Below are 19,581 nucleotides of genomic sequence, written 5' to 3'. Positions count from 1 at the left end.
TTCCATATACAGACTTGATTCATATATACACGTAATATACTAGTATATATAGACATAGGTTTATCGTGGTTCAGTCTTTTTCGAATGGAAAGAAGATTTTGAAAATTCAGAGGGGGAAAATAAAGTGTAAGTTTAACAATGAATTACATTGATTTATGTTACAATAACATTAGGGTCTGGATGGGGCATTCATGAAGAAATATGGCAAATAAATATAACACGTATAATGAATAGAGAAAATGAACTGAAAACATAGAGAAGAGAATTACTGTGGAAAATAAAATAATTATGTTAAACGTTACTGATTAGAGAAACGAGCTATGAACAGAATAAAGAATTCCTCCAATTACAGAAAATTTGAATTGTAAAATTAATTTAATGGGAATTTTACAAAATAAGCATTATTCTTACAGATAAAGAAAAATGCCCTAAACATTTAAGGAATACAGAAATTTAAGAACCCTATCCATACCATTTTACTTGGCTTTGTTCTTATTTTAATTAAGGGGACGGGCATTTGGTATTCTTGGTTTTTGTGGATTGGCTATTTATTTACCACTGTTGGTAGGTATATGCATTTTTTTTAACGGATGTCTTCCCCTAACTCTCACCCGAAAATAAAATAGTCGTCCACTAAACAGAATTTAATAAAAAAAAATCGCTTTCGTTTTGACGTTTTAGTTATGTAGACATTACGTAGATAATCATATTATTTTTGTGTCATTTAAAGATTTTAATCATTTACATGCCTACATAAATAAACTACGTCAAACTAATCTTTCTCTTTAAATTCCAACCTCTGTTTTACTCATATGTCAAAATAATTCTGGTCGATAAAAGTAATTTTCACATGGGAGAAAATGCTTGTGTAATTGTAATCATATTTTCATATTTTAGAAATACCCATCATAAATGTAGTATGGTAGATCGTTGTACCTGATATCTATGAAAAAACACATATTAAATTCTAATATTGAATAACTTATGACTATTTTAATATGTATGAAACTGGAACTAGTAAATAAATGTATTAATTAGTCCCAGATAAAAAATAAATACACATATATGTTTTACTTTACTGGCACAGTGAAGCGTTCATCAACACTAAGCTTTCAATAATTTCTTTTTCTTACAATTTTATCTTCAAAATTGAGGTCAACAAGCGTTTGTAATTAATTACGATAGAACTGGAATCAAATTCATGAGGGTCTGGATTGAAGGGGAGGGGCTTTTTTTTATGTCTTTATTCTTTGATTTTGAGTTCATTTTTTTCTAATATTTATTATTTATTTTGCATGCCCATTATTCTTTATTCTTTGTAAGTGTGCACCATACACTTGTTTATTAATTTATCATTTTTGCCAATATTCTATATTTTTCATTCATTTTACCCTTTATTCTGCACCTTTTTTTACCATTATTCCCTTTTCTGTAAACCCAGACTCCTATTCACGCCAAACAGAACATAAATTTATGTTGCCATTTTATTCGTATATTTTATTATTATCAGTTCAACAGTTTAATGATGTCCAATGATAATTGTATACAAATGGTGTTGATTTCAGCTACTTAAAATTTGATAATAAATCCGGTATCGTGACAGTTCACATGATCTTTTGGGTAGATATATATGTCTATTTGTAGGCTATAACGCAGGTGTAAAATATGGTTCTACTTTCACTTCCGGCTCTTAATTGACATAGGTTCTGATTTCACACACGCTGATGGGTACTGTTGGATAATTTTGCGGGAAGTGAAAAGTATACTTTCCCGAATAAAAAAAAAATGAAGTTGGCAGTTTATAATGACGTTTTGAATATAATGCAGGAATACAACACTCGTGAATGCTTTAGACTGATACAAGACAAATATCCTGATTTGTCAATCAATACTTTAGGCAGCATCTTTTCTCAAAATTACCAGAAAAAGATGAAGAAGACCCATCATATTCATTACAATCCAGAAAAAATGAACGACTACTTTCAGCGATACAATTCGACGATCAAGAAAAGAGAGAAGCATGTGTTACTAAGACTGGCAGATGAACTTGACCTTTCACCTGCACTCCTTGCAAGAATTATACTAGAAAGGTACTTGTCACAAACTGAGTATGCTGGAGAAACTGCCCCAAAGCCTAGAGTGACTCAAATGATGAGAGACCCTTCATTAATAACGAATTCAGTTCTGTCTACAGAAGTTCAAGAGTGTATTTTAAGTGATGATCACTATGGTCCTATAGTAGATAGCATCAAACATGGAATTGGACAGGAATATGAATTTAAACTTACAAAAAAGTTAGACACTTTAGGATATGCTTATTTACACGAGGATCATATGCGTGCAAGGGGATATGACAAGACTCCTGATGTTAAACTTGAAGTGCCAATTAGTGTTGATGGCTATATTGTGAACTGGATTGAAAGTAAAGCTTCTTTTGGTGATGAATTTAGTAATAGAAACTATCTAAAAGACCAGTTTTGGAGTTACTGGAATAGGTTTGGACCGGGAATGGTTATCTATTGGTTTGGCTTCATTGAAGAATTAGATGTACATCGAGACAAAGGGATCATATTGAGAGATAGTTTTCCTGATAATATTGTTTGTTTGAATCCGATGGCAAAAGTTAAATAATATGATAAAAAGTTTATAAAAGTTGTATTTTTCAGTTTTTACCTACAGTGTTCACGACATGATCAATGCATTGTATACATGTATACACTTGTACATGTACATGAACCTTGTTATTTGAAGTTTGAACATTTTTAGTGCAAACATTTATCACATTAAATATAAAATAAGAAATGATATTGATGTGGTATGATTGACATTGACAATGAGACAATTCTGTGATGTTCCCCTCAATCTGCCACATTTAATACATTTCCTCGTCCAAATCCATAAAATCAGGAACCTTGTAGGAGTTTGAAAATTGTATCTTGTGATTTCATGAGGTTTTTTTTATCATTTTAATAACATGTAATTGAATGCATGAAATAAGCATGAAATATGTACCACTGGATGTTATGCAAGCATTCATCAATGAACTCATTGAGTATTGAGCGTCATCACTTGTCATAATAGTTAACTTTTAAAGAAATCTTTTCCCCTAAACCCAGTGGTCAATTTCAACACAAGAGTGCACACACTGAAATGTCTAGCCTTCTTTAATACCATTGTTTTGATGATAAAAGTTCTAATTTTAATATAAATCTTTACTACAAGTATCACATAAACCTAATCCAAGAAAACGAGGTCAAGGTCAGAAAAACACATGAAAATACATGTACACCTGACACTCGTGCAATACACCAAACATAGTTAACCTATTGCCTATAGTTTCTAAGCCTTACCCAAGAAAACTAAACATTGACCAATGAACCATAAAAATGAGGTCAAATTCAGATGAACTGTGCCAGACAGACATGTACACCTTAAAATCAATCTCTGCCTTAAAAAAAAATTGACCTTTTGCTTATAGTATCTAAGAAACAATCTTAACATTGACAAATGAACCTTGAAAATGAGGTCAAGGTAAGATGATACGTGCCAGACAGACATATACATCTTACAAGCCTTTCATACATTGTCATACAACAAATATAGTTGACTTATTACTTAATATTTAAGAAAAACAGACAAAAACACAAAATCTTTACACTGAGCAATGTGCTGTGAAAAATGAGGTCCAGGTCGTATGAAACCCCTGAGACTGACATGTTTATCATAAAATATTTCCATACACCAAATCTACATGTAGTTGACCTATAGCATATAGTATTAGAAAAAAAACACAAAAAAAATCCTTAATTTTGCCTATTGAACTATGAAAATGGGGTAAAGCTCAGATGACACCTGCAAGTTGGACATGTACACCTTACAATTATTCCATACATTAAATATAGAAGACCTATTGCTTACAGTATCTGATATACATTTTTGGACTTGAACACAGAAACTTAAACTTGTTTTAAAACTGATCCATGAAATGAGGTGAAGATAAAAGGAAAACTGTCTGCTAGGTATGAATACCTTGCAAAAGTTGCACATACTAAGCATAGTTATCCTTTAACTCATTATAAGAAAGATATTAGCATTGCAAAAACATTTAACCATTTTTTAAGTACAAAGGTAGGCACTTAACCATGAAAATGAGGTCAAGGACAATGGCCATATATATATATATATATATATATATATATATATATATATATATATATATATATATTTACAACTCGTCTAAACATCAACCCAACAATGTTAGATCTATATATATGACAATTTGTTATACATGCAGACATATAAAAAATGCCGTTTTTATCCAATGCAATCATAGGTTTAAACTTCAATTTAGACTTGTGTATATATATATATGATATTGATTAAAAATATTGATAAAAAAAAAATTTCTGTGACGTATTAAATTTATAATAAGATCCATTTTGTTACAACCTGTGATCAATTTTATTTGGCAATCGCCAATGGCAGTCAGCAGGGTTAAAGAACATCAGTTGTTCGACCTGTTAGTCAAATGCGTTTTGTTTAAATATACTTTTTCACTCTTTTGGTCTTTTGGAAAATGTTGTTTGTGCTGTTTTTAGACCCTTCTACAACGAAATTTGTTTGACATGCACACGTATAAAAATTGCGGTTTTTATCCAACGCAGTCATAGGTTTGAACGTAGTTTTCAATTTAGACTCGTATATATATGATATTTACATACTGAGTATGAAGCTTCCAGGTCTTCCACTTCTAAATAGAAAGCTTTTTAGAAGATAGCTAATGTCGCTGGAAGGTTCACTATCCCTATGTTAAGCTCTCTGCCACAAAAGTCACAGGCACAACTGGACATGGTTTTGTCTCGTGATATAGAAAGTGCATATTAACTTCCCATTCTCAAACCAGTCACAATGTAAAAGTCTTTAGGCAAGGTTCATGTGAATGCTATATTCCCATTCCAACCAAACAAGATCTATTAAAACAAATGCTATAGATATGAGCAGGTGGACAAAGAGAGCCAGTAATTCAATGGTTATTGTTTGTTGCTGTTTATCATATTTGTTCTTTTCGTTTATTGCTTTGTATGTAACTTGGCCCCATAGATTTCTTGTTTGAATTGTTTTACTCAGTGTTGAAGGTTATATGGTGACCTTAATTTGCTTACTTTTATGTCTTTTTTTTAAATTGAGGTTACCACTATATTAACATGTGTCCCTTGATAGTTGGGAGGTTAAATAAAGTTGTCAGAACTGCATGTAGGTCTTTTGATTTTCAAAGTATTCAAGAATCCAATATGGAAGAAGATTCAAGCAAATATCCCTCCTACGATAACTTTTTTAATATACATTTTGTCTGCAAAATTTACAATGAAAGATTCAAAATATGATGATTATTTCCTTACAATTGGGGTAGAGTGGAATTTCTACCATTTATTCTGAATGCATAGATTATATCATCAAACACTTGTAATCACAGATCATTTTACACAATATTCCAAAGACCACCAATGACCAATAAAATAAGATCTAATCCCAAGAAGATTACAAACAAATCAATTACTATTAGACAATACAGTAAATTGTCTGCAACAGATATTTATAATCATTATTGGTACATATGGTATAATCTATGCATTCAGTATAAATGGCAAAAAATCCACTCTACCACACAAGGTCCATGAATATGCTAATGAATGTCTGGTAAAACTTTGCTAAAACGGACACAATTCTAAAAACTGTAGATCATTCCTTAATTTAATTCTATAACAGCATCACTGAATTGAAAATTCATAAAATACAAGAGAAATATTTCTTAAGAAGTTTTATTTAGTAGAAAAACAAAGAGACATAACAGATAGAATACTATAACAAGCATATTTGAGTAAACATAAAACTCATACAAATACAGATCAAAAATATTTTATGATTAATGCAAGAGCAATAATTTTAGAAATGTAAATAATACCGACTTTTGAACTATAATAAATAATTTAGGTGGATTTATGTTTATGATTGGTGAACTAAATCATACACAGCGGATCCAGGGATGGATTGCAGGAGATTGGAACCCCCCTTTTTACATGAGAATTAATACTTTTAAATGGGGACAATAGTTGGAACCCTCTTTTAAAATTGGCTGGATACAATCCTAAACTTGCATGACTTGGTAAGATGGTAAAACTACATAATCAACAAATTAGACTGGTGTTTAGAAAAATAACATAGAGCATCCCTTGTCCCAAAAAAATAATTATACAGAAAATGTATTTTGTTACTTTGAGCAAATTTTATTTGATACTAGCTTTATAGCCAAAATGTTTATGAAAAAATTACTATGTGTTTGAGTTAAAATTACTATGTGTTCGGTTAAAATTACTATGTGTTCAGTTAAAATTACTATGTGTTTCAATCAAAATTACTATGTGGTTCAGCATGTGGAATGATTTACATTGTCATAAATATCACAAAAAGAACCTGATATAAATATACATCTCAATAAATATAATAATTTATATAAAAAAATAGTAACTATATAGATATATATGTGTTGGTACCTCGGAAAATATTCAAACAATAAAACATCTAATCAAAAAGAGATTATACCAACACCAACATAAGATAAAAGATTTTATCAAACTTAAGATGCATACAAAGGATGAATAATAGTATAATTGTTCCTCTACCTAGAAACCCCACAGCATTCATTACTTAATACTTACTCTAGTAAGTGTAATTTAAACAAAGAGATTATTATTGGTGCCTTAAATCTTTTTTGAAAACAAATGACCAATTTTTTTTTAAATTTTTTAAATGTAACATACTGTAGATTCATTTATTTTTGTGTGTACCAATTTTCATGGACTAGGGAAAACTTGCCTGTTTGGTGGTTTTGCTAAAGTCTGCATTCAAGCCTATAGAAAATTTGTCATTCGTTGAACATTTGATTTCGTGGTTGACCTGTACCCATAAAATCCATGAAAATTGGTATCCAACTAATATTAATGAATCCACATAACATTTCCTTAGAAAAATGTGTTTATGATGGTTCTGTATGTCATTCAGACATTAAGGTTAAAATAATAGATAAAATAACCAAAACAAAACATTATCTATAAAGGAGATTTGTTTTGTAGCAGATGTTTTGGATAAAGTTATAATATTTAAATTTTGTGAGTTTGTTATAGAGACTGTTGAAATCTGGTTCTAACTAGTCCAGTAGTCAAAAAAGCTTATCTTTATCATAGGTCACAAAACTATCTATTTTTTAGATTGTTTGGCAGACTATAACATACACTCTGTTTATCTATAGAACTCACTCAGTTAAAAAAATTGCTCAAAAAACAAATTTTAGAAATAGAAAGGTATTGTCATGGCAAATACAAATATATATATGGCTCTTAACTTTATTTTGGCTCTTCACTTTATTATATACATATAACAATTTTATAATATGACGGCTTTTGTCATGATCCCCCTCTTAGACAAATCTATAGTGGGCTAGTATTGTCTTATAATTGTCTTTTACAGAGCTAATCAATGTCAATTAAAAATCAACCCTTAAACATAGTAGCATTCAACATTACACACTTTTTTCATGTTAATTTTCCACATACTTTATCTAATTTGAAACTATCACATTAAGATTCTGCAACTCCTATAACAAAGATTAATGAACATATCTTACGATCAATTTGTATATTTTTATCATAAGATTTTTCATTATAATCAATGCCCGATTAATTTCACTTGTCAAGATTTTTCTTGAAAAGAACACTGTCTTGATATTTATTTCAAAATATTTAATTGTTTGTAGTACATTTTTGTACATGTATCACTAAACATAAATATTGCACAAGTAACTAACTACCTATCCTAAAAAATGATATAAATGTACATTTAACATTTGTTATGTACAATAACTTGAAAAAATTTAACTAATAAAAAATTACATTCACCAATAAAATGCTATGATAAAAATCATTTTGATTATTCCTTTTTGAGGTGAAAGTATATCAGTTTTATCACAAAATTTGTATAAACTCCTTATAAAAAAAACAATGAAAAAACAACACAAGATGAGAAAGTTCGTGAATGCATAGTTAAATAATAAAGTCACTTGGTTCTGTCTCCTCTCTATATATCATCACAGTCAAAGTGTTATCCCACATTTTCATCACAGTGCATCACAGTTCATCATGCTGATCCTCATCAGTATCTGGCTGGTCACCATCAAGGATGTGTCCCAATTCTATCATTAACTCTCTTCCTTCTGTCCACACCTAAAAAATACAGCCAAGGTTAACTCATAAAGTGCATTGTGATTTCATATACAGTGGCTTCATTAACAATTTGTCAGATACCAATTTTCAATGGATTTAGTGGGTATAAAAGATGAACCAGGAATTTAATTTCTCAAAAGAATTACAAATTTTCTGATGCCTGGTAGACACAACCACAAAACCAAATATTCATGTTAGTAATATTTTTCAATCAATAAAAATTTGTGACTACAAAAATAAATGAATCCACAGTTAGTGAAAATCTATGGATGTATATTAATCTGTTTGGTGTAAATGAGATGTGGGTATGCATCAATTTGACAAGAACCTAACAAATTATTTTTTTTTCTTTCAAATTTAGACTGTTTCCATGGAAATGGTGGCCATTTTGACAGTTCCTTATAAATATGAATGGCACCCTTTCAAATGATGAGTTATCATATTTCCATTAAAAGTCATTCAATTTGGACCACTTTACAATTTTTCACATTTTTGCCATTTTTATGGTAACAGTGGCAATCTTGAAAATTCCAAACCCTGTTTCCTTGAATGCACATTATAGTGCAGTTTTATCAATGTTTGTCAATTCATTTCCCAGAACTAAGCTGGACAGAACAATGTGGAATGTTAAATCTAAATCCAAAAGGGTGACATAATACATTTTTATACTTACCTCATCTGGAGCTAACTTGACCTCATCAATACTTAAAACTGAATCTTTATCAAGGTCCATTATTGTAAAGAGCTGAAAATAAATTCAAAAAAATAAATTATGGTGGTTTTGGGTTGTCTCCCATCTTTGGCCATAACATTTGAGAAAACAATTAGTCTATACTTTATTATGGAATGAGCAAATTTAGAGGCAGGAATGCAACTCATTTATCAATATTTTCATTAAATGAAGGATGTTATGTCATTTTGTCTTTAAATATATACTTTTCTCCAAAAAGACTATTTTTCAAAACATATCATAAGGGGAGGTAACTCCATTATTTCATTTTCTAAAGGAATATATTCAAATGTAGTGAAAGACACACAGGAAACATAAAAATGATAACACATAATTTCTTGTCTGCCTTATATTGTATGAAATACTGAATGAAAATGATTTTTTTATGAACATTAACTAGCCATTAGATATACCAATGGTTAATAAATCCTTTTACATGATAAATTCCAATACAATTAGCTTCAATCAACAGAGTTTTCTCATTCAATATTAGTTTCCTATATACAAGAGGACAACTGTGAATCCAGATCCTGTTGTGGATATTACCTCAAGTATTACAGATCTTGCATCATCATACCTCCCTGTTTCTTTTAAGAAGGGTACATCATTCTGTCAATAAAAAAATAAGAATGTTCATGCATTTCTGAAAATAAAACAGTTCATACATTTCCTGAAATAATTTAGGTTATACATTTCTACAAGTTATTTTGTTCATGCATTTCAAAGTATAATATCAGACATATGTAGTGGAGTTCCTGTTTCCCTTAGTAGACTAAACCAAGAACTAAATTTTACTCAAAAAGATGTCTCTTTTTAGCAACAACATATTTGTTGATGGATCAAATCCCTAGATAAATATATGCTTTTTAAACTTGATACCAGAAGTAACATAAAGGTACAAATTTGGCCCATTGAATTTAATGGAGAAGATTTACAACAGCAGATGAGGAAAGAACTCAGTTTAAACTTTTGATGATGTTGACTTACTGTGGATTCATTTATTTTCATGGATACCAATTTTTCGTGAATGAAGGAAACCTAACACTTTAGTGGATAATTAATTTTATGGTTTTGCCAAAGTCTGAAAACTAGCCAACGGAACATTTACAATTCATTAAACATTTAATTTTGTAGTTAATGTGTACGAACGAAATCTTCAAAAAATTGATATCCAACAAATACAAGTATTAATGAATCCACAGTAACTGTTGATTTCATCTTGCTGATCATTTTAATTTTACTCATTCCATTACATTTTTCAAGAAAATATTATATTTTTATTCAAAGATAATAACTCCTCTAAAGAGTCAATCCACTATTTTGGTGACTTATTTGTAGATCATGTTTACTATTTTAACATTTTTATTACAGTTTTGATATCCTGTGTACTTTAAAATGGAGAATGGGAACCTGACCAGAGAGCAGAAAACTTTGTAAAATTTGTTCATTTCTTATGTAACTCATATCTCCTAATTATATATTCACCTGTAGTAAATAATACTTACACCTAATATTGCTTTTAAAAACTTGTTTGCATCCATCTCTTTAGGAAATTTTAATATATCTTGAAAATGGTCTCTGAAAAATAAAAAATGTAAATAAATTAACATATTCATGATAGTTTTAAGAATCATGCGGAATTTGAAGTTGTCTTGAGTAGTGTACATGGTTACATCACTAACTTCAACAACAAAATCTTTGACATATTGCATAATGAATTGAATCAAAACACAATCTTTGATATTGTTTAACAACCTAAGCATATAGTGCCTTTCTAGCATTTGCTTGTGATATGCATAGACAGAAACAGATTTGAAAACATGTGCCCTGGCTTCCTAACAAGGATCAGACATTGCTGCTTTCTACGTTATGTTTTGGGTATCTTTCAGGGTTCTCTGGTTCTGTCTTTTGGTTTAGCTAGCTATAAAACCAGGTTCAATCCACCATTTTCTACATAAAAAATGTCTGACCCAAGTCAGGAATGTGACAGTTGTTATCCATTTGTTTGGAGTGTTTGAGCTTTTGATTTGCCATTTGATATTAAAGGGACTTTCCTTTTTGAATTTTCTTCAGCGTTAAGTATTTTTGTGATTTTACTTTTTTCCTAAACACCTACAATAACTTGGAAGGCTAAGATTTCATTGCCTGATGTAATTATCGCCAACACAGACATAGCAGAAGATTGTACTTCATTCAGATGATATTAGATATAGACTCATGCTGTTTCTTTAAAAATAAAATGCTGTTTTTTTGGGTGAATAAATAGATATAGGTCTTATTGATGTATGGCTTAAATCTTTTTTTTAATTCATTACTAACTTGATTTGCTGTATGTTATCCATCTGTCCATCAAAACCATGAAATTTAATTTTGGTAAAGGTGAGTTTAGGATCACACTTAGCATTGCAGTCATTCCAATTCACATCATTATTTTTAAAATGGTCCCACCATATATTTACTGCCAAATTACTATCGTAAGACCGTACTTGATGAATCCTGCAAGTATAAAGCAATTTGTAATCAATTAAACACAAAATCGAAAATTGATGATTACAATTCTTCTATTACACTGTTTTATATATAAATCCTGGAAATACAATTCAAACAACATAAACCATAAAAAAAAATACATAGCTAACTATATATTTTATGCTTGCTTTGGAAATAAAATTGATATAATCATAATAACATCTAACATATATATTTGTTAAAGCATTGTCTGATTTACCTATACAACACTTATCAGTGTTAGCACAGAGTGTGTTTTTAATACTTTTAAAGTATTTAAACTTAAGTCAAAGAGGCCTATTTACGACAGCTTGAAATTGAGAAATTTAACATAGAAACAATGGGACCATGAATTTGTGGTTGCCTCCTTTATCAGTAAGAGTCCCCACTAGAATACTCACCATTTATATGGAATGTAAAGACAATCTCCTGCAGTGAGGTTGGTATGGTAAAACTCTACTTCAGATAATCCTGGATATTTTGTATAATCCACACTGCAAAGACAAACAATTTTTTCTGCTTTATTGAAAAACTAGAACCGATGTGAAGAGTAGGGAAATGCAAATAGCATCCTTCACACTCAACCACAGGCCAACCAGTCAATGCTGGGAAAAGCTCTGTCAGGTCTGTAATAATTATCTCCACAATATAATCTAACTAAACATTTTCTTTAAATTCAGATTCAGACCTTTAGAATCAAAAGTCTATTGTGAGCTCTGACTGAAATATAAATTGTCACATTATTTTGTTTCTACATCTAAATATTTTTGATAAAACTATAAAACAGTGTAAAACATTCCTGTTTGCAGTGTTGGTGGGTATCCCAAAGCAGTGAAAAGGACAATTTCTGTACACAGTATATTTTTTATGCTCTTCAACTTCCTCCTTTATTTGTTTATATCTTTTTTGTTTCGATCGTTACTGATGAGTATTTTGTAGACTAAATGTGTGTCTGATGCATAAAATCATAAATCTGGTATAGTTGATAAGTTTGTTTTTTGTTGTTTTTTGAAACATACCTATCCACGTCTACTGCTGAGTATGCACCTTCAGGGTGGTCTATATCAACCTAGAAATATAAAACATAATTGTGTATGTGTTTTACTGTTGGCTTACTGGTTCTGTCAACTTGATTATGTAATTTCTATTTATCAAAAAGGTATAAGTTGCAGAGTTTTCAGAATCTTTTTTTCATGCTGGTCCTTAAAGAAAATCTGTCCTCACTTTTCGACCATGTAAAATGGAAGATTTTATAATATAACAAGAAATATTAGAATATGTACATTTTGTCAAAGTGATATAGAGGATGAGATTTATTTCATACTCAAATGTCCATTTTCAAGGTTTTTTGAACATGCTATACTCAACTATATTATTGTGAATTTATATGTGTATTCTTTCAAATGTGCTTATACTTTGTCAAGTCAGTTGATAGCTCCTCAGAGCTCATGCTTACTGTGTTTATTTGTACATACCATGCACTAGTCTAATAAAAATATTCTTACTTACTTACATTGATGCACTAACTAATTAGTACACTATGTAAAAGAGATGTGTAATTTAGGTAAATCTATATTTAGATCTTTTAAAGCTTAGAACCAAAATGTTAAAATAGTGTTTATTTATCATTACAACAACTTCTGCTATTCTGTCACATATTTTGTGTTTATGTATTATTGTATGTAACATGCAAGTAACTCCTAATACATGCAGCTGGCGCAAATATATATATACATGTCACTTGCTAATCAATATAAAAGCTTTGTAATTGATTTTTTGTTAAACATTGCAAGATGCTAATTTTTTACATTTCTCACTTGTTTACATCACTGCCATACATTTTTATGATTTATATTTTGTTTATTACAGTAATATTTTTACCCCTTTTATTATATTATCATAAAGCCATCTTTGTTTTTCTCATTTGAAAGTGAATAAAAATAAATTTAAATGACAATAAGTTAAAATAGATACATTTGTCCAGTCAAACTAATAGCAACAGAAAATGTGTTAGTTCTAATCTTTAATAAGCCCAAATATATAAAGAAACAAGAAGGTGTCCAAAGTATACAGATGCCCCACTCGCACTATCATTTTCCATGTTCAATGGACCGTGAAATTGGGTAAATAATCTAATTTGGCATTAAAATTAGAAAGATAATGTCATAAGCAGAATGTGTACTAAGTTTCAAGTTGATTAAACTTCAACTTCATCAAAAACTACCTTGACCAAAAACTTTAACCTGAAGCGGGACAGACAACGAACGGACAGACGGACGAACGGACAGACGAACGGACAGACGGACGAACGGACGCACAGACCGGAAAACATAATGCCCATCTACTATCGTAGGTGGGGCATAAAAAGTCCCACAAAATCAAACTCAAGGAAAACTCACAAATTTTGCATTTTCAATTTCCTATGGAAATGAACATTTGAAAGGGAGATAACTCCGCAAAATTGAGCCTGTTTTTTTGGTCAGTTTTTTGTTTGTTTTCTAAAATTCATGAAAAATATGATACTTTGATGGGATTATAAGTTTGTAATTGACTATATTAGATAATTTTCTGCTCATGCTTCATGAAATGTACAAAAATTAGTGTTAAGGGTATTTATTTTTCTAGCACATTTTTCATTAAAGAAATTACAAATTTCTGGCTTTGTGACCATTTTGAAAAAATAATGTGAATACTTGGTATTGTTTATATCTGTAAATTATATTTGTTTAGTATCTACCTTGTTTAAAGAAACTTTAAACCACAAAAAGAAGAATACATGCTTAATAAGTTTCATTCAAATTGAGATTCTTTACCTTGACATGCTGAAAAATCTAATAAATGGTCAACTACTCAATTATAAAATCTAAGTTGTAGCTTGATAAAAGATATGAAAACACCTTTTGAGTTGTTTGTTATTTTTTTTAGTTTTACTCGAATTAAATTTTATGGAACTTTTTTCTGTGTATATATGGGGTATAATGCTAAAGATTAAAACTTGAAAAATATTCTGTTACAATTACTTCAAGGTTAGGGTCAGATTTATGCTAGATTGACTGGACTACATCTTAACATCTGTGCATGCATCATTCACCTATCTATTGATTGGTCATTTAACCAAACCAAGATAAAAGTTTGGCATTTATATCAGGATTATGTAATCTTTTAACAACTAACACAGCCTTTACAATCTGCTGCACCCCTGGACATCAATTAAAATTTCTCTTTGATGTTTACCTGTTAATTAATCTAATAAGTCCTACCTGCCAGACATAAAACCTTATACCTTGTTTGTTTAACAGTTATATTTTAATTGGATAATGTGATAATTTAATATTTATTGATTGCCAACACTCACTCTGGCAGCTGACAAATTTATAGAAGACAGCAGAGCAACATACATGAAATTTTACTGAACAAAGGAAGAACAGAAAAGAATACAAGGTAAAAGCAAATTTTAAATTTACTAATCTCAACTTGAATGTTATCAATAACTACCCAAGTTTTAACTTATAAATTGTCTTGATTTCAAATAATAATCGATGCATTTGTAAATTCAATAACCAATATACAACTAATTATTCAATATATAATTGAATGAGTGATGGGTTTGAACCTCAAGCAGATGATACCAAAGATTTTAAAATCTGTATATGAATCTTCTGATGTTAAGGAGTAGATTTAAAATTATAAGCCATGCAGCAAATGTGTTGAGTTGCATATTACATGCAGACTGTTACTCAATACTCTTCAAATGAATTAGTAGTTTAGCAAGCAGTCTAGTACAAAGCAAGGTTTATGTCTATATTGTTGTGGTCAGAAATATGCATTTAATAAATGTGTTAAGCAGCCATCAATCCATCTATGGATGTGGTATGTCAATAGTCATATGTGTAGTACTAGAATGAATGAAGTATTACACTCATTCCGCCTATAATTTAGTGATACAATTTCAGACACCTATCAATAGTTTGTGTAGATTAATTTACCTTGTCACCATATTTTGTTGGATCCACAATTACAAAAGATTTCTGTCCTCTGTACAAACAATTTATATTGTCTACAGAATCAGTGTGAACAACAGATTTAGTACCACCACTACTGAACCACATAATCTGAAAAGTAAAGAATGTTAAAAATATCAGTTGGTATCATTTTACGGCAGCAGTCCTTTTGCGCCAATTACTGTTTTTCAGGGGTATCATTAATTTGCTCCAAATTTTATTTTCAAAATGTATCAATTGCGCCAATATTCGGAACTCATTTTCCCCAATTTACCTGTACACATATCTATCATAAATATTAATAATTACTATATATATATTCGTATTTTTGCCTCAAAAGGTATCATATGTTAGGAGATATTTCACCATAAAGACGAGTTTCTGAAGAGAATTAAATGACTTAAACAGCATTAGACAGTCAATGTACAGAGAGAAAATAAAACTTATTGCTTTGCTTAACAAAGATATATGCCAATATAGAAATAGAAGTTTTTGCTCTTTATGTTTTAGCCACATATGTTATTGACACAGAGCTTTGTTCCCACCATGCGTATGGGCTTTATTATCATTATGAACTATTATTAACTATTTTATGGATTTCATCCTTCAATGTTTGTGTTTTTGGACAATAAATAGAAGTTAAAAGCTATTACATACAATGTACATTAAATTGGGAAGTACCCATGTAGCAGCAGAAAGAAAAACATATGTTTCAGTAAAGGAAACATGTGCCGTGTTACACTGCTGGTTCAAGTCCGAATAAAGGAGTAAGGAAGTAATTTTTCTTTTAACTGGGGCAATCGTATGTTTTATTTTTGGTGCAAATGATACCTATCTAATTTTGAAACATGTGGCGCAAACGTAGCATTTTAGAAAAAAGTTGTGGCGCAAAAGGACGCATTTTTGGTGCAAACGGATCTCTCCCCATTTTACTAAGTACCAATAAGAAATTAAATAACTTTTTTTGAAGAATTACCTTTATCATGTTTATCACTATTTATATAATGTTGACTGCACATATGAATATATTAAAATCTATTTTTTTTCAACAAATGTGAATTAAATTTTGCTGTATTGTTCTTTTCCCTGTCTTTATGATTTGTTTCTTATAGTCAATTCTTCATCAAAACTGTTTCCTCTTGTTTATTTTGAAATTTGCAAAAGATTTGAATCAGGGCTAGTAGAGTGCACAGAAAATAAATTGGTGATCTTCATAGCAAGAAAAAGTTCACATTTTCACAGCAATAGAATATTTTTGTGTTAATATGAAATCATTTTTACTTACATTTTCTACCAATCCTTTATCTATTATATCCCTACACTGCAAAGGACATGGTAAAACTAAATCACCCCTGAAACAACAAAGTCAACATTTTGATATCATATGTCAAAACTGCATGTTAAAGATAAGACATTTTTGATAAAATGTAATGACTTACATGAAAACAGTTAACCATATATCAGATCTGTTCAGCCCCTTCTGTAAATGATGAGGATAAACAAGAATGTGTCCAAAGTATACGGATGCCCCACTAGCATTATCATTTTCCATGTCCAATGGACTGTGAAATTGGGTAAACAAGAATGTGTCCCCAGTACACGAATGCCCCACTCGCACTATCATTTTCTGTGTTCAATAGACCGTGAAATTGGGGGTAAAAACTCTAATTTGGCATTAAAGTTTAAAAGATCATATCATAGGGAACATGTGTACAAAGTTTGAAGTCAATTGGACTTCAACTTCATCAAAAACTACCGCGACCAAAAACTTTAACCTGAAGCAGGACAGATGGACGGACAGACAGACGGAAGGACAAACAGACACACAGACCAGAAAACATAATGCCCCTCTCCTATCGTAGGTGGGGCATAAAAATCTAATTTGGCATTAAAAGTAAAAAGATCAACCAATAGGGAACATGTGTACCAAGTTTCAAGTTGATTGGACTTTAACTTCATCAAAAACTACCTTGACCAAAAACTTGAACCTTAAACTCACACATTTAATTTCTATGTTCAGTGGACCATGAAAATGGGGTCAAAAGTCTAATTTGGTTTTAAAATAAGAAAGATAATGTCATAAGGAACATGTGTACTATAAAGTTTCAAATTGATTGGACTTCAGCTTCATCAAAAACTACCTTGACCAAAAACTTTAACCTGAAGTGGGACGAACGGACGAACATAGAGACGGAAGAACGTGCAGAACAGAACACATAATGCCCCTCTACTATAGTAAGTGGGGCATTATAATATATTTATATAAGTGTTCTAGCTAGGATTCAAGGGCAGCAGGGGATAATCTTTTTAGAATAATTGGCAATTAAAACAGTTTCTATACTTTACAATATATAACATATCATGAAGAACAACATGTAATGCATTTTTGCCTGGATTTCTAGTTTTTATGGTATTTCATGTGTTTGAGGCTGTCACAAGTTTTCCAGAAATTAAATTGATTCTTTTATTTTGAGAAAATATTTATTTTCCTTCTGAGAAAAAAATGCATAGGACAACTGTGGATGGAAGTGGGGAGCTGCTTATATGTTGTTATTCTGATGTTCAATATATTTTCCATTTCAAGGCAATATATAAAAGAAAATTAAAGAAGGGACATTTTTTTTTCTTTTTCTTTTTAACCTGTCAATTTATCGGTATGTCATATCTACAATCCCCTTTCCTTTCATGTATGAGACCTACCGAATTAGACTATTTACAGAATTTGTTATACATGTAACATGAGCAACACGACAGGTGCCACATGTTGAGCATGCTGAGGATCTGCTTACCCTTACCCTTCCAGGGCAACTGAGACTACCCCTAGTTTTTAGTGGGGTTTGTGTTGCTTATTCTTTAGCTTTATATGTTGTGTCATGAGTACTAGTGTTTGTCTTTTTCATTTTTAGCCATGGCTTTGTCACTTTATTTTCGATTTATGAGTTTGATTGTTCCTCTTTAATCCTTAATCATTATTATATGATTGGAAAAGGTACTTTTCACAGGGTGTTATTAGGTATTTTTTATTGTCAGACCTTTATTTTTAACTTCCAAGAAAAAATGTAATCTGAATTGTTGAAGGCCGTACGGTGACCTATAGTTGTTAATGTTTGTGTCATTTTGGTCTTTTGTGGATAGTTGTCTCATTATCAATCCTACCATATCCCTTCTTTTTTTTTCACACAATTTTTTTGATGAATTTTACATGTGAAATCAGAATTTTTTTCTATCATATTTATTTAAAATGGGAGTTCATTCTTTGTTAAAATCATATATATTCATTTTTTTTTCATAATTTAAATAACATGTACCTTTAAGGATTTATCATTATGTATCCTTGTGTGATTCAATGTCAAACATGGAAATTTTATAGAAACAGCCTTTCCCCCTGATTTCTCATATTTGACAATTCTGTGCTTGATAGATAGAGGACTATTGCATGCAGTGCTAGTAATTATCTTAGTTAAAATTAGTTAAAACAAGTTCATTAATTTAGACATGTTAGATATTGGTTAAAACAAATATAAATAAAGACCCAATTCAAGTACACCTTCTTGGGTGAGCTCGGCTTACATGTCTTAGGTGACTCAGCACATTATTTTTTTTTAATTTAAAGGTTGCTTAAGCAGTAATCTAGTTCAAAATAAAAGATAACCATTTATTTGTCACAAAATCTCCCTTATCTACTAAAAAAGATAACCATTTATTTGTCACAAAATCTCCCTTATCTACTAAATGCAATGTAACAAAAACAAAAATAATGCTTTGCACAAAGTTTTTCCTTTGTCTATATGTACAAAATGGCTCATCTCCTTTACCATGTTTATTCATTACCTTTTCATAATTGTCATGGCTATAGAAGGAGTTATCTATACTATTAAACGAGAAGACCTCATTTTTGGTGTCGCTTCTCTTCTTTCCACAATTGATTGATCAACACGCCTCTGTGTCCTATAGGTACAGTGCATAGTGCCATTTGTCATCCATTCATAAGATTATTCAGATTGAGTTATTTTTGGAGAAAAACGAGAAAAAAGGCATCCTGATATTGTCCCGTCATTTGACGAAA

At 30.4% G+C, this 19,581-nt stretch overlaps 3 protein-coding genes across 3 annotated transcripts in view; 2 read left to right on the top strand and 1 right to left on the bottom strand.

Annotated features, from left to right (window-relative positions):
• Positions 1–1,740: 1,740 nt before the first annotated feature.
• LOC134686465 (CDAN1-interacting nuclease 1-like) lies at positions 1,741–2,656 on the top strand. The gene has a single exon (XM_063546133.1). The coding sequence runs from the start codon at positions 1,786–1,788 to the stop codon at positions 2,629–2,631; it is 846 nt and encodes a 281-aa protein (XP_063402203.1). The 5' UTR covers positions 1,741–1,785; the 3' UTR covers positions 2,632–2,656.
• Positions 2,657–5,803: 3,147 nt separating this feature from the next.
• LOC134688351 (tRNA wybutosine-synthesizing protein 5-like) overlaps positions 5,804–19,581 on the bottom strand; it is a 15,723-nt gene continuing 1,945 nt past the window's right edge. Inside the window, exons 2-10 of the mRNA XM_063549003.1 lie at positions 16,801–16,867; positions 15,501–15,626; positions 12,534–12,583; positions 11,916–12,008; positions 11,326–11,502; positions 10,512–10,584; positions 9,553–9,615; positions 8,950–9,021; positions 5,804–8,276 (exon numbers count right to left, since the gene is read on the bottom strand). Coding sequence (XP_063405073.1) covers positions 8,181–8,276; positions 8,950–9,021; positions 9,553–9,615; positions 10,512–10,584; positions 11,326–11,502; positions 11,916–12,008; positions 12,534–12,583; positions 15,501–15,626; positions 16,801–16,867 — 817 coding nt within the window. The 3' untranslated portion in view covers positions 5,804–8,180. The remainder of the gene's footprint in view (positions 8,277–8,949; positions 9,022–9,552; positions 9,616–10,511; positions 10,585–11,325; positions 11,503–11,915; positions 12,009–12,533; positions 12,584–15,500; positions 15,627–16,800; positions 16,868–19,581) is intronic.
• The window catches only part of LOC134688350 (heterogeneous nuclear ribonucleoprotein R-like), a 20,567-nt gene continuing 15,725 nt past the window's right edge, over positions 14,740–19,581 (top strand). Inside the window, exon 1 of the mRNA XM_063549001.1 lies at positions 14,740–14,955. The gene's annotated coding sequence lies outside the window, so the exon portion shown is untranslated. The remainder of the gene's footprint in view (positions 14,956–19,581) is intronic.

This window comes from Mytilus trossulus, chromosome 10 (assembly GCF_036588685.1).
Source record: "Mytilus trossulus isolate FHL-02 chromosome 10, PNRI_Mtr1.1.1.hap1, whole genome shotgun sequence".
Lineage (NCBI taxonomy): Eukaryota > Metazoa > Mollusca > Bivalvia > Mytilida > Mytilidae > Mytilus > Mytilus trossulus.
The sequence above is the reverse complement of the archived record's forward strand: the minus strand, read 5'-3'. Positions and strand labels throughout refer to the sequence as shown.